The sequence below is a fragment of the Perognathus longimembris genome, chromosome 2, assembly GCF_023159225.1.
Source record: "Perognathus longimembris pacificus isolate PPM17 chromosome 2, ASM2315922v1, whole genome shotgun sequence".
Taxonomy (NCBI): domain Eukaryota; kingdom Metazoa; phylum Chordata; class Mammalia; order Rodentia; family Heteromyidae; genus Perognathus; species Perognathus longimembris.
The window spans coordinates 56,407,341-56,423,836 of NC_063162.1; the positions used below are offsets into that span (position 1 = coordinate 56,407,341).

Genomic DNA, 16,496 nt, shown 5'->3' on the forward strand with positions numbered 1-16,496 from the left:
AAGCTTTTATTCTAAAAGTCAAATAGAATTTACCCAATTACATTTTACATGGTAATATTTAGTGAACTTTGTCCCAGGAGGCTATGATTTAAATTCCTTTAAGGAATTTAAGTCCCTCAGTCTTTGGTCATCAAGAAAAAGACATGCTAGAAATAGCAATAATTTAATCCAAAGGTCAGGTGATTAATCAGTGTATTTTCTTTGTATTTATGGTATTTGTTTCATCCATATGTTAGTATAGTGATAGAAAAATGAGTGCATATTATGAAAAATGAGTGTATATTATGGAAAATCAGTCTATGTTGTGCAGTAGGAACAGATTTGGAGTTCACATCTCAGAATGAAAACATACAAGGATTTCTAGCACAACTAAAGCACTTTTCCAACAACAGCAACAACAAAACAATCTTAGGGGTGAAGGTAAAAACCTTAGGGAGTACTAGTTACCCAACTTTGGAAAGAAATTCTTCCTGGCTTTTTCTCTCAATTGTTCCACATTCTGTTGTATGTTTTAATTGTAATCTTTTCCCACAGGTGACTCTCCCTAGTTCCTTTGCCTTGCATTGTTTTTGAGAACTTCCCTTAGCTTTTCTGCCCTAAGGAATTTTCAGGTACTTCTGGTAACCTCTGACTGGTTAGAGCAGATAAACAATTCTTTGAGAATATAGGCTTCCACTTTGCCTCTGGAACCAAAGAACCCAGAGGGAGTATGCTGTCTTTAAGTATGGGGGTGAGGTATGGGAGAGACCTAGAAAAGCTTTTCAAACTCTGTTTTTATATTTGGTTGGTTGCTCTAAATTTGTTTTTATTTTATTCAGTTCTGACAGAGTTGAAATTGCTTCATGATTTTTCAGTGTTCGTTTAGAGAAAGGGCCTAGCTGCACCTAAGCCTTTTTTAAAAATAAGATCACTGGATTTTGTTAGTTTGGGGTCTGGGGATGTAGCTCAGTAGTAGAGCACATTCTTGTGTAACTTGGTGGTACAGTCCATTCTTAGCATGTTCAAGGTTCTGGGTTCAGTGCCCAGCTCCAAAATGATTTGCTTTTGTCTTATTAATGTGTGTTTTTTATGTTAATGTATATTTTTCTAGTAAACTGGAGAATTTGTCAATTTACTAGAACCCAAATTTAAAAAAATGTAAGGGAGAGAGTGAGGGAAGGGGTGACATTATCCCCCTCCAAAATATTCTTTACCTGACTTACTTAAATTTCCCCAGTACATATTATCTTTTCACGCCAAGCCTTTATTTTTAAAAGTCGAATAGAATTTATTCAGTTACATGCAACTCCTCTGTACACCGCCTTTATAATAAAAGTAGTTTTTTTTTAAAGTAAGGAACTTAAACAGACACTTTCTACCAAAATGATATAAGGATGACAGTCTTGTGATAATGTATTTAGACATCATTAGCAAAGTCAGACTATACTGAGACAAAATGAATATGGCATACCTACTAGGATAGCTAAAATATAAACCTATATACTAAGTGCTGGTGAGGATATCAAGCAGCTAGAAATCCCATTCATTGCTGAATAGAATGCAAAATACTATAGCAACTCTGGGAAATGGCTAAGAAGTTTCTGAAGATGTAAACATATACTGATTATATCATGAAGCAGTTCCACTCATGTGCATTTTTCCTAGAGAAATGAAAGTTTATATTTGCACAAAAACTTGTACATGAATGCTTTTAAGTAGTTTTATTTATAAAAGCTAAAAGCTGGAGGGTGCCAATGGCTCATGCCTGTACTCCTAGCTACTCAGGAGGCTTAGATCTGATGATTTTGGTTTGAAGCCAGCCTGGGCAGGAAAGTCCATAAGACTCTTAGCTCCAATTAACCACCAGAAAACCGGAAGTGGTGCTGTGGGTCAAGTGGCAGAGCACCAGCCTTGAGTTGAAGAGCTCAGGGACAGCGCCCAGGCCGAGTTCAAGCCCCACAACTGTGCAAAACAACAAAAAAAGCTAAAGCTAAAAACTAGAAAGAATCAAAATGTTCTTCAGTTAGTTAAGTTGACACATATGCTGGTGCTCCATGCAGTAGTTCTACAGTCTTAAGTGAACTAATTGCTGATAGGTTAAAATAATTTAGATGAATCTTAGAGGTATCATAAAAAGTGAAAGAAACCACCCCAAAGGGTGTTTACTATGTAATTCCATGTACATGATATTCTTGAAAATAAAAAAACTACACCAGTGGTAAACAGATAAATGTTTTGGAGTGAGGGAATTAGAGGCTTTGGGGATGAGAAAAGTATTTCGTATCTGAATTACCCTGGCATTTACACAAGTCTATGTATGCTCCAAAATTTGTAAACTGTTCATACCCCAAATCAATTTTACAGTCTAACAATTAAAGGTAATGTCAAAAATATTTAAGCTTTCTCCAATGTACAGTGAGGTGAAGTATGAAGCACTGACTCATTACCTCAGAGTTCACTCTATTTGAATGGAAGACTGTTTTCAGGGACCAAGAAAGTACTGCACCAATTCTCTTAACAAGTGATTAGAGCATTAATTTCATGGGGGCCTCTGGAAACCACAGACTGCACATTTAATTTTCATTGTTATACTCAGCTAACTAAAACTGATGTATGAGGATATTGGCTCTGAACAAGTGCAGGTGTTCCAACTTAGATACTGAAGCTTCCATAACAAATATGAGACAGAAACTTACCCACTTTAACCAGTCTCTACCATACCACATGGCATCTTCTCTTCTTGTAATAATGTAGCTCCCACTGTGTGTAGATGCTTTCTAAACCAGTGAAGAAAAAGTTACAGTAGGTTAATTGCTTCCCCTCCTTTTCCTGAAGCCTTATTGTAAGACTCAATTTTATTTGAGACAAACTCATTATTCAACATCTTCCTGCTATCATCTATTTGTTGATGACTCTCTTATATCTAGTCTCTTTGCTTAACTCTCTGCCTCCATATTCAGTTATCTGCTGGACATGTGTTTCGAAGATGCCGAGGCACATAAAAATTATTGGGTCCCCAACTATATATATTGTGTGTGTGGGGGGCTTTTTCTTTGCTTTTATTTTATTGGGACTAGTCATTCTTATTATGCTTTATTTCAATGAGTAGATTTCATATCTGTTTCAAAACCAGGTATCTAAGGTGTCATTGTAGCTTACTTGCTAGTTAAGTTTGATCTTACACATTCTAACTTCTCAGTATGTCTCAAAACCACTTAGTCTTAGCTGAGTGCTGGTGGCTCATGCCTGTGGCAATCCTAGCTATTCAGGAGGCTGAGATCTGGGGACCAAGTTTTGAAGCCAGCTTGGGCAGGAACGTCTGTGAGACTCTTTAACTAGCAAAAAGCTACAAATGGAGCTGTGGCTCAGGTAGTAAGTGAGAGCATGAGGTCCTGAGTTCAAGCCCCCAGTATTGGCTTACATGTGAGTGCACGCGTACTTGCACATGCTTGCTTGTGTGCCGCACGTGTATACACAGTAAAACAGAAAACGAAAAAAAACAAAAACCCACCCCACTTAGTCTTTATTCTCTCCAACACTGATAGGGCTATTGTCATTTGTCACATGGCATCTATAATATCCATAAAACGGTTTCTCTCTACTGCTTAAGTCCATTCTGTGCACTGAATAATATTATTTAATTCAAGTCTTAATTAAACTAATCAGCCTTTTTGCCTGTTTTTATTGGTATATCATTTGTCAAATAGTTGAGAGTGTCTGGTGGTTGCCAGAATTGATTAGATGTTGATGCTAGTGGTGACACATTTATACCAAGAGTGAAAAAATTTATTGATTTATTCCTAACACACTGAGATTTTGTGGGGAGAGGAGGATAGGCATTAAAGGTAATCTAGAGTAATTTGTATGAAGGAGAGTGGGGAACTCTGGGTTTTATTGTGGTTAAGACATGGACCAGGTTGAAGTTTTCCATGTGTAGGTAGGTTGGGCTTGGTTGGTTGAAATTCCCTACTGTTGCTGAGGAAGACTTTCATCATGAAGCTTTTCTATTGAATATGACTAATAAAACTGCTGTTTTTATACTAGTTGTTGAAGAAAGCATTCTCTACTGAGAAGTATTAGGTACTAACTTTATAAAAAGAAAATCCCTAAAACAGCTTATGTAGAATTGTCCATTTTATGAAATAAAAGCACTGTAACATACATAGAAAAAAGCTGAACAGAAAACAAATTGCAGATTAACTCTCATTTTATAATTAGGAGGAGGTTCCTTTTTGTTAGAGTACCTTTGTTTTCTCATTTTATATAATAAGCATTCTGACTTGTCATTTTATAATTATGTATGTACATGAACACATGATATGTCTACACACTATATATACATATATGTGTGTATGTTTGTGTATATATATGCATATATATATATATATATATCCTCTACATAACCTTCACAGTAGTAATTCCCATCTGACCCATAATGTAGTTACCAAAAATAGTTGAGGAATTTTCTCACACATTTATAATCATTTCTGTCTGACCCATTATCCTGTCAACTTAATACATAGTTAGATTTACATGTTTAATTTGCTTTTGACATGTAGATGTTTAGTGAAGCATTTAAAGAATGTTTGCTTATTTAAAAAAAACAAAAAAGGAATGTGGGTTAGTGGTACAATGCTTGCCTAGCATGCATGGAGCCCTGGGTTTGATTTCTTAGTACCATGTAAACAGAAAAGGCTTAAAGTGATGCTGTGGCCAAGTGGTATTGTGCTAGTTTTGAGCAAAAGAAGCTCCGGAACAGTGCCCAGGCCCTGAGTTCAAGCCCTAGGACTGGCAAAAAGAAAACAAAAACCCCACAATTAACAAAACCCACATATTAATTGGCACATATTCATTGTACATTTTAGTACATTTAGATCAGAGTCACTGGTATATCGTCATCTGGGTTAAGAACATTCAAAGTCCTTACTACTATCGATTTTGAAATATACAACTCAATATTAGCAAATATAGGTGACCTTTTGTGCTATATACCTGTACCTATTAACCATCCTCTCTCCCTCCATCTTCCATTTCCCTTTGCAATCTCTTGTAACCACTATTCTACTCTCTAATGTGAATGAAGCATTATTATTTTTTTTTTTTGCCAGTCCTGGGCCTTGGACTCTGAGCCTGAGCACTGTCCCTGGCTTCTTTTTGCTCAAGGCTAGCACTCTGCCACTTGAGCCACAGCGCCACTTCTGGCCATTTTCTGTATATGTGGTGCTGGGGAATCGAACCCAGGGCCTCATGTATATGAGGCAGGCACTCTTGCCACTAGGCCATATCCCCAGCCCTGAAGCATTATTTTTAAAAGCAAAAATAAAAAATAACCTACTCTACCTATTCCCCTACCTTTTCCATATTTATTATTATATTTTTATCACTTAAAGAGCAACAACATACTTTGTTTTACTTCTCTTTAGCCATTTTTCTGTTAGGCATTTAGACTGTTTCTCTTTTTGAAGTTCTGAACAATAACCATACTTTTACACAAACATTTTTATTCACTTGTCTATTACCAAAGGATAAAATCTTAAGGACAGTTTTATTCTTTTGAAAAGGCTTGAGTTTACATTTTTATAAACTGAACTCTAGAAAGTATGTTTTAATGTATTGTGTTCTCTAGTATAGATGAATGCTAAATTCTTTGTGATAAATCAGTATTGATTTAGCATTCTTTTCTATTTACTGAGACACTTGTTTTATACTTGTAAATTGTTAAACCCGTTGCCAGTTCATCTTTCATTATTATGTTCATCTTTTCATTTGATTTTTATGAGGACTATATATTAAAGACAACAGATATTTTCATGTTTGAAAGAGGTTCTGGGACATAGCCCTTTCTTGATACGTAGTTACCCAGAAATTTTTATAAAAATAATAATTATTGTAGTTATTTATAGTCATCAGATCATCCAAGAACACAAAAATTGGAAATATTTGCATGAAACACCTGACATAGAAAATAGAATAATTTCATTCATATTACCTGTAATAAAATAAGTCTTCCCTTTCTAGAAGTGTTTTTCATGGCCATAATCTCAATTTAGTGGACTGGAACCCTTTTACTTACACTAAGTAGAAATTTTACTGTACTGAGTTTAGTTCTTTTATTGCAAGAATCTACCAGTGGATCATAGGTCATACAGAGTTTGTAAACTTAGTTTTTTTGTCTATTCAGTTCTGTAGATTTTTACATTTCTTTTTCTTTTATTTTTGCTCAGGGCCTGAACACTGTCTCTGGCTTCTTATTGTTCAAAGCTAGTACTCTACCACTTGAACCAAAGCACCACTTCTGGCCTTTTCTTATATGTGGTGCTGAGGCATCAAACCCAGGACTTCATGCATGCTGGGAAAGCACTCCACCACTAGGCCCCGTTCCCTGCCCAGATTTTTACATTTCTAAGAACTGTTGTTCATGAAGGTTCAAATAAATCCCCGTTGCTTAAACTAGTTGATGTATTCTAATCTTATCACAGAAAAAAAATGTTGAATCAAGCCTAGAAAGTGGTGTGTTACTGATGGAAGCTAGAAAGAGATGGCTTTTGTTATAAGATAGGAAACAAAATAATATGGAATTGCTGCTGACTAACCATTTTACATAGCTGGTCAATTTCTTGAAATTATGAAACAGCTTTATATGACACTCAATTATTGTGAGTTATCGTTCACTATTTTTGATTATATTATCAAAAAAATTGTTAAAAGCATGGACACAGGCACCAGATTACCAGTGTTTACATCCTATTAAGCTAGGTATTTGCATTAGTTTTATAACATACAGAAATATTAGTAAATGGTGATTTTAACCATTAATATAATTAATATTTACTAATGAATATTGTAAGTTTTTTAAATTGGAAGAAAACATTGTGTTTGAAAGAATCCTAAGGAGGAGGAAGACTAAGACAAAAGTGTTACAAAGAAAATTTTAAATAAGCCAATTATCTTAGATTTCCATCACTGTAACAGAATACCTGTGATAATCGCTTATAAAGGGAAAAGGCATATTTGGTCTCAAAGGAGGCATTCCAATTCACGATTATTGGGCTCCTTGACTTTGGGTCTGTGATGAGGCGTTATATCTTAGAAGGATTGATGGAAGAGCAAACTCATTCGCCTAATGAATGGTAAGTAAGCCAAAGAGACAGCGGAAAGATCCAGGGCCTTTCTTCATTAAGAGAACATACTCAAGAACACAAATTTATATGGTAATATTTGTAAAACCAATGATTATATGTCCTCTGAGCTAGGCTATAGTGAACTTTTTCACCTGGATTTGTTCACAGGATATTCTGAATAATCTTGAATCATGTGACCTTGAGGATGATGACCTTATGCTTGATGTGGATCTGCCTGAGGATGCACCTCTTGAAAATGGTAAGGACACTAGTAAACCTCCAGAAGCATATACTTGAGCTACTTAACTATAACCAATTTGTTATTTGCATATATTACTTGCAGACTTACTCTCAATGAAGCCTTTGAGACGAAGAATCAATATTAAGTGATGAGAAATAGTTCACTTGCAAAATAAACTTAAAATCTGGTTGTCTTAAGTATGATGCAATTCTGAAATGATACAAAAACATAGTATATTCCTCTACCTCAAAGTCAGTGGTAGATTTTTTTGTCTTGGGTACATGAACAAGTGTTTCCTTGCATTTTGAGTTTCAGAAGGAATATATTTAGAGAAACAAATATCACGACTTTTGAAACTGTCTAATGTACTAATTTGATAAATATTTTTTATTTTTTTGTTGTCAAACTGATATACAGAGCAGTTACAGTTTCATACTTTAGGCATTGAATACATTTCTTGTACTGTTTGTTACCTCCTCCCTCATTCCCCCCTCCCCCATCCACTTTTCCCTTTCCCCCCATGAGTTGTTCAGTAGATTTACACTAAACAGTTTTGCAAGTATTGCTTTTGTAATCGTTTGTCTTTTTTTTACCCTGTGTCTCTCGATTTTGGTAAATATTTTAAGAAGATCAATTTGGGAAAGATAGAACTTTTGGAATAAAATCTTCCTCTTTAGCTTCTATTCTGTCTTGCCCTCTGTATGCCAGTAACTGACATTGTGGGGCCTCTATTCAATAAGATTGCCCTTGGGTTCTCTTGCCTCCCAGTAATAAAGCATTGATAGAATTTTTATATTAAGAATTAGTGGGTAATAAGAGCCAAGAGTAGTAGGACATGGGACAAGTGGTTCCCTGGGAAGAAGAATGACTCGAGAGATCTGAGGATTCCCTATTTTGTCTGGCTTCCCCAGTGAAGTGAAGAGTGGAGTCCTTTTTATTTATGGTCCTAGGAGAATGCATAGAATTTTCAGAGGGGCAGAGGGGATGGTATTTTGTTCTATAGTTTCATTGGGTATCGGGAACATTCTTCCTACTTTACTACTGACTCATTTGTTATATCGGTTGGTTAGACTTTGTGTGTGTGTTCGTGTGTGTGTGTGTGTGTGTGTGTGTGTGTGTGTGTGTGTGTGTGTGTTATACCCAATCTGAAAGATACATTAATTTTTCTCATTCATTGGTCTTTGAAATGATTTAGCTTATGGGACTGGGTTTAGGTCTTCCACAACTTTGGGCAGGTTATTGTGGCATTTGACAAAAGTATATTAGGACAAGAGGAAACATGTATATTATCTCTCCTAAAGTCTTGTGGTTTTTTCTTTTTTTTTTTTTTTTTGCCAGTCCTGGGGCTTGGACTCAGGGCCTGAGCACTGTCCCTGGCTTCTTTTTGCTCAAGGCTATCACTCTGCCACTTGAGCCACAGTGCCACTTCTGGCCGTTTTCTATATATGCAGTGCTGAGGAATCGAACCCAGGGCTTCATGTATACAAGGCAAGCACTCTTGCCACTAGGCCATATTCCCAGCCCTAAAGTCTTGTTTCTTAAGCCTTTACTTCTAACTACATTTGGCCGACCAAAGCCTAATGGCCCCACTTAACACCATTAGTACTATTCACAGCAAGAAACTCTTCAGTCATGTGATAGGAATTGTGATTTGTTTATTTATTTGGGGGGGGGGCAGTCCTGGGCCTTGAACTCAGGGCCTGAGCACTGTCCCTGGCTTCCTTTTGCTCAAGGCTAGCACTCTGCCACTTGAGCCACAGCGCCACTTCTGGCCGTTTTCAGTATATGTGGTGCTGGGGAATTGAACCCAGGGCCTCATGTCTCTCTTGCCACTAGGCCATATCCCCAGCCCAGGAATTGTGATTTATAAATTCATTAAAGACAATATTGGAAAGTTGAGACAATATATACTCTATCATTGGTTAGAGAATGTCACGCTTTCTTGTGATTCTGCTGTCAGTTGGGATACTTATGCAACAAAGACCAAGTTTCAGTGCTGAGAAAGGAAAATTACAGAGAACACCAGGTATCCCAGGATTAGGGAAGTCAGGGAAATAATGAGGGCATTTCAGGGGATTTTCTTATAGCACAATACTGATTAGAGCTAAGGAACAAGCTTTCCCCATACAGTTCAGTAGTAATAGAATTTACAGCTGCTGTTGAAATCTTATGAGTTAGTGGCCTGGGAGAAAAATCTTATAGAATATAAGAGAGGGAAAATCCCCTATAAAACATTGGCAGTTATAGGGGAAATAATAATTATACTTAATGATCTAGTACATTCAACATGTATTTTTAAGGGTGGTAGTGAGGAATAAGGAATTGACCTCCTTGGAAAAAATTACATCCTGCATAATGCATTTTTACTTGAAAGAATTATAACTTATTGAAAACTTTTTGTCTTTTCTGAACTAAAACAGGAAGTACATATGGTTCAGTCTTGGATCTTGCTTTTTTTTGAGAGTACAATATAAAATTGCATTAAATAAAAGTAAAATCAAAGGGAAATTAAAACTCTTTGACGTCTTGGCTGGAGATTTGGGAGAAGTAGGAGGGAACTCCAGGAACATTCCACATATGTATAGACTTTTCCTAGTAGAAGACAAACAAGGATTTAATATTTTGAACTTAAGGAACACTGAAAGAAAGCAGAACATTGATAAAAGATTTAGCTTCTGGAGGCACCAAAGGTAAAATAGCAATTAGGTTTAATGCTATAGGAAAGTGGAGAAAATGCCTATGAAAGCACCTACTAGGATTTTGACTGGGAGGATAGGAAGGTAATGAACACTGAGATATTATAGTAAGCATTTGACTGTTGGTCTTAGTTCTTTTTAGTTTCTTTGTTTTTTTAAGGATGCTATTCAAGTTTGGAAAGAAGTTTAGATTGGTCACTTTGAACCATCATGGGTTTAACACCACTAATTCTGCCAGTATCGGAGGCTTCAGTGTCTAAAAGATGATTAGTACCTCATTAAGACCTTCCATTTGAGTTTGATGTAGATACAGATTCTTATTATGAGCCTTTGGCATTTCCAAGGAAGAAGTCATGACATGAGTATTTATTTATCTAAAAATTGAATTGTGTCTTTTCCTCTGAATTGTAGCATATGTATTAACATGGAGGAGAAAGAGTATTCGTTGACCAAATGTTTGTTGGGAAGTTATTATCTAGAAATATCCACATTTGAATGTTTTGGTGATTATGAGGGGAGTCTGTACCTGTAGGTGGTGTTCACTGTTGACGTTTTAGTTCTTGTGTCAGTAAAACACTTACTGGATTTTGTCCTTTAATTTACAGTTAAACTTATTTTTAAGCCTTAAAAATTTTCAGTTTAAGGTAAAACAGGAGATTGTACACTTGATTTTCCCCTAAAAACAGATTTAGTTATTTATTTAGCTAGTCATGGGGCTTGGACTCAGGGCCTGAGCACTGTCTCTGGCTTCTTTTTGCTCAAAGCTAGCACTCTACCACTTGAGTCACAGTGCCACTTCTGGCTTTTTCTATATGTGTGGTGCTAAGGAATCAAACCCAGGGCTTCGTGTATGCAAGGCAAGCACTCTATCACCAGGCCATATTCCCAAACTCACCCATTTATTTATTCATTCTCTCTTTCTCCTCTAAAAAAAGCGGATTCTATGTAATTATTTTTCCAATTTGGAAATTATGTTTGAGAGAGAAAAATTTAGTAACAGACTCCAGTCTCCAGCATTTATTTGATTATAGCAGAGCTGGTATAATGCCCTTTATGAAAAGGGCATTTTATTATGAGCTTTTTTCTGCTTCTTTTTTCCCCTTAAAGCTCTTTTTACATACTCAAACGTTAGTGGTCTGTGATGAGGTTCCTTACTCTTTAACTGCCTTAAAGTCTTTAATAGAAAGTAAAGAAAGGTGGGGTCTCCTTTGTTTCAGAATTTCTACTGAGAGTTATCTGCTGAATATTAGCAGTAGAATTAGCAGTTTTTATTTACAGGATGAGTCAGAAATCCAATCTGTGTTAATAGTAAAGAAAATTCTTTCTCTATTCTGTCCTTTCCTGTGCAGTCAAATCATGTTGTTGTTTTTGCCCTGGCTGGCCTGGAACTTGCTGTTCTCCTATCCACAGCCTCCTGAGTGCTAGGATTTCAGGTGTGTGCCAGTATGATCATTCATGGTTTCTTAACTCATCATCAAATTCTTCACACTGTCCCTTTTCCATTCTAGTACTGTTGCATCTAGAGTTACCATAAGCTGGCAAACTAGCTTTTATAGACCTTGGAACAGTGGTTTATTGATTCCTAGAACTATTCAAAATTCCTCCATAAATTTCTTCCTATCCTGTTTATACCTTAGAAAATAATATGACTTAAGGCTCTTAGCTTAGAAAAAGACCAGGCCTTGAAATCAACTTTGAGCATTTTGTTCCTTGTTCTGATGGAAGTTTAGATTTAAGAGGTATTCCACTTTTGAGATCTGGTCCAGTTGGGAGTGGGAACATGTCCTAGAAAGAAATGGGTCAGGACAGGAAAACCAAGGCGCATGAAGTAGGGAATGAAAATAATAAAGGATTCTAAGTTTGAGTTATGCATTTTGGGAGGATTGTTTTGTTGGGTTTTTTTGCTTTTTTTTTTTTGGTTTGATTTTGGTCAGTTGAGGGGCTTGACCTCTGGGCCTGGGTGCTGTCCCTGAGCTCTTCAGCTCAAGGCTAGCCCTCTTCCACTTGAGCCACAGTACCACTTCTGGTTTTCTGGTGATTAATTGGAGATAAAAATCTCATGGACTTTCCTGCCCAGGCTAGCTTTGAACTGCGATCCTCACATCTCAGCCTCCTGAGTAGCATGGATTATAGGCCTGAGCCACTGGTGCCCAGCTCTTGGGTTGTTTTTCTCTCTTGCTTGGCCACTCATTGTCTGTAGACTAAAACCTAGTTTTTGGCACATCACAGCAGGAAACTCAAGTTTATGAACTCTATAATGTATACTTTCTATGTATACAGTTTTTCATTTTATTTTATTTTATTTTATTTATTTATTTTTTTGGTCAGTCCTGGGGCTTGGACTCAGGGCCTGAGCACTGTCCCTGGCTTCCTTTTTGCTCAAGGCTAGCACTCTGCCACTTGAGCCACAGTGCCACTTCTGGCCGTTTTCTGTATATGTGGTGCTGGGGAATCGAACCCAGGGCCTCATGTATATGAGGCAAGCTCTCTCGCCACTAGGCCATATCCCCAGCCCCCAGTTTTTCATTTTATCTATGCTACTTAGACGTTTCTTTGTTGAAAAAGATGTCCTAGTCACTTTCTGAATCCTACAGAAAGTTACAGTGCCAATTAAATTGCACTTTGTGTTAAATTCTATCTATATACATTTCTGGTAAATTTTGTATTGAGATTCAAGAGGTCAGTAACACCTTTGACCACTTCAATTTATCTCCCCCTGGAAATTTCTCTTCCTATTTCAGTACTAAACATGTTCAGTAATGTTTTTACATGAATTTTTCTTCTTTTAAACCTATGCCAGTTGAAAGTATGTTCTTCTCAAGCTTTGTATGGTCTCCCTGCTATCTTTTTGGCTAATGGTTTGTTACAGACAGAAATACCATTTGTGCCATCTTTTGTCTTTCTAGGACTTTAAAGTTGTAGGAGTACTAGTCTAAAATACTTTTTGTATTATTTTTTAAATCGAACCAGCAGAAATGGGTAGTGACTATTACACAGTAGGCATCCTCATAACATATACATTTCAGTTAGCTATTTTAGATCCTTTTACCTCTCTAGAGGATAAAAGTACTGTTCTTATCTCTGTTTCTAAGTTATAGTAAGTAAAAGAACTAAATGTGATGTGTTTTACCTGTAGAGCTTAAGACTCCCTTCAGAAGGCTTCTGTTTATTCTCCAACAGGGCTCCAACATTGTTCGGGTCCGAATCTGGCCAGTAGGTGGTTTGGATGAGCACCTTGCCTTAGGAATTTTGAATTGGATGCCTTTAAGATTGCCATTACTCCTCAGGACCTTACCACAGGCACCATCATACCTTATATGTTACACAGTCAGAACTTTTTCCCCCTTCAGATGTGTTGTTCTGTTCTTCATTTGTCAGACTCTAGAAACTAATTTTGATTTTTCTCCATCTTATAATTTTGTTTGCTCTCCATTTTCTATATTGCTTATTTCATTCTGTCAGAGAACCTTAATCTTGCCTAAGAAACCAAACACTATTGTGAAACATACAAACATGTGACTGATGGGTCCCTCAGGTCCCTCAGTTAGGATCACAGGCAGGGCACTCTCCACCAAGTATAAGAACAGCCATTTCTTTTAGAGGTTAGGCCATCTTTCTCAGTCTGGGCATCAGTCTTTTGTAGTTATGCAGTTGTTTGTTTCCAGTGCTTATTGGCTGTTATGCCCATTGTTGAATGTGAATGTCAGTCAAGATAGGCAATTTGGAGTGTGCATGTAGCACTAACAACCTTAGTAAACTCAAAAGTAGCAGATCAATTTCTGCATTGTAACTGCTCATAGTATTTAACTTTTTTCCTTGGCCAGCTTGCCTGGTTTGCTTGCTTTTCGCTACTCTGGGTTTACTATGTTGATACTGCTCTAAGAACATATTGCATGATTCAGATAATATGGTTTGGAAGTGAAGTAGGAAAAATATAAATTCAAAACCTTTAGAAGTTTGCATGTATGTGTGTATGTATGTGTGCATACCATCTATCAGCTATACAGAATTGCTTAAGGTAGGGTAATGCCAAGTGGGAATACTTAGGACTTAACTGAAGTTATGAATATAATGCAGATATGAGTTTATAAATTACATTACCAAAGGAATTTAACTAAAATCAGTTTTAAATCTTAAGATTTGTTTACAATTTTTCTTTTGAAATCTCACTTTCTATTATTGTTTTTTTTTATGTAGCAGTCACTGTGCTTTTTATTGTGTTAGGTTTTATTTGTAAATGAAGCTTTAAAATATGTATCTGGGTTTATCTCAGCAGTTGCTGGAAATAATTTCAAATGTTAGACTTTAAAATGCCACCTTATATCTTAAAAAAAATATAAAGAAGCCCTGTACCTGTATATCTATACCTTCTGACTCCTTTAGTGAATTCAAATAAAATTTCAGTATTCTAAACAAATGCTTATTTAAGTTGCTACACATTTGGAGGAAATGAGTTCAGTGCATATGAGAATTAAACTTATTCACTTAATTTTATTTGCGTCATCTTTCTTGCAAAGGGAAGTTTGTTTTCATCTGATGTACTGTAATAAAACACTTGGCATATTTCAAATCTAGTTAAGTATAAACTATTTTAAATAAGTGAATTGTTTTTAAGAATCAAGATTTCTGTTGATATCTGAAGTTTTTTGTATCTCATGCCAGACTTGAACTTTCTCATGTAGAAGTTCTTGGACTGGAGAAATCCTTCCTGTTGTGTGGCACAGCTTAGTGTTTAGAAGTATTTTTAGTAACAGTCCTAAGTCAGTAGCTATGTAAGCACTGAGGGAAGATGGAGTCACAGGACGGACTGGGCTAGCTTCCCACAGGGAGGGCTGGGAGTTGAGCAGGAAGGAAGGCCTGTTCAGCAGTGCCTTGTGTGCAACTATGTCTGAGTAGGCAGCTGGTAGCACAATGTCTCCCTTGTACAAAGTAACTCTCTTAGAGAGTGCTCAGATATGTGAGGAAAAAGTATTTGGGTAAGTGAAGAAGCCTGGGGTGTTTCAGATAGATTCTTTTCATGTTTCTGTGGTGTTTGGATTTCAGGGAGTGTACTATTTGTTGTTGCAAAGTACTGGCTTTGTTTCCAGTAGCATTTTTTAAGCTTTTTGAACTAACTCTACCACAGGCAGATAGAGCGTGCTACTTTCTAAAAATGTGAGCTTAGTTTAAGAAATGATTTGTTATGCAAAATTAATTTGTACTTCTTAAAAACTGAGAAAATTAACTGTTGTATTCAGCTTTAGAAATGAACTCTGTACTGTTCTTAAAAATCTACTTTTTTTCCCATGTCATTTTCATTCTGAAATCGGAAGCAACTTGTGATAGTAATGAATGCCACTTGAAACTGATTAGTAATGCATAGGAAATGTATGTTGATTTCAAAAGATTTGCTTATTTTAAAATAATGCAGCAGTTAATTTTTTACTTAAGTGACTAATATAAAAGTGTGAGAATTTACACGAGTTTGAATAATGTAAAATTTAGTTTTCACTAAGAGAACCAGTTATTTTTCTTCTGGAAACTTCATTTTGTGACAAAGTAGCAAAAATAGTTGGTGAAATATATTACTTAAATATTTTCAGCAGCCTTTATTATGTAGTCATAAAGTAACCTTAGATAGAATGTGTGCATGTTTATTGTCTTTTGCTTTTGAATCTGTGTAGTGGAGTGTGACAATATGAACCGCTTTGACCGATCAGACAGAAATGTTCGGCAATCTCAGGAAGGGTTTTGGAAAAGGCCACCCCAGAGGTGGGTTGGACAGGAACATTACCACCTCAGTCATCCTGACCACTATCATCACCATGGGAAAAGTGACTTGAGCAGGTGAGTAGTATTCTAACTTACCTTTCATTTGCTATCCTCTGGTTAGTTTGGATAACAATTCTCTTTCACAAACTAATTTTGTTTAGCTTTCAGAGGTGTCAGAAAAACATTTCAGGTCACATGTGGTACTAAATTAGAATAATATTTACTTGTTCCTTTTTGGTCTATTTTTCTGTAGTGATCATAAATATAGACACTGTATTTATATCTGCTGTTTGGACTTCAAGTTGTATCATTTTTATTTTTTAGTTCTCATTTGATAATGATTAAATATTGACTTAGTTAAAGTTTATAATTTTTCTAAATATATACATTTAATACAAGGCGATTTGTCTCTTTATGCTTATAAGGAAAAATTTAAAAATTCTAACACTTTAGAATTAGAAGATACTATGTGATACTAGACATCTTTTTCTCCTTGAAGTGTGGAACAGTCGTTAATTTCATAGGACTGCATGTGTAATGCCACTTTGTAGTAATTAAAGCATAAGATCAAAGCCTCACCTTGTACAGATAAACCTTGCAAGCTTAGACAATTTATTAAATTCCTTCTCTAGTCGTTTATTACCTATAAAACATACCTTTCTCTGCAGTATTTGGGCATCAGGGATAAAAATGCCTGTAGCAGTGTCG

General features: G+C 36.1%; 1 protein-coding gene across 8 annotated transcripts in view; it reads left to right on the plus strand.

Moving 5' to 3' along the window:
* Nucleotides 1-16,496, plus strand: part of Ccser2 (coiled-coil serine rich protein 2) — a 117,654-nt gene that overhangs the window by 54,720 nt on the left and 46,438 nt on the right. For 7 of the 8 annotated variants that reach the window (XM_048339176.1, XM_048339175.1, XM_048339181.1 and 4 more), the window contains 2 exons: nt 7,269-7,359; nt 15,701-15,863. In XM_048339176.1, coding sequence (XP_048195133.1) covers nt 7,269-7,359; nt 15,701-15,863 — 254 coding nt within the window. Of the gene's footprint in view, nt 1-7,268; nt 7,360-14,638; nt 15,014-15,700; nt 15,864-16,496 lie in introns of those variants that run through there. The other variant, XM_048339183.1, reaches the window with a different exon arrangement.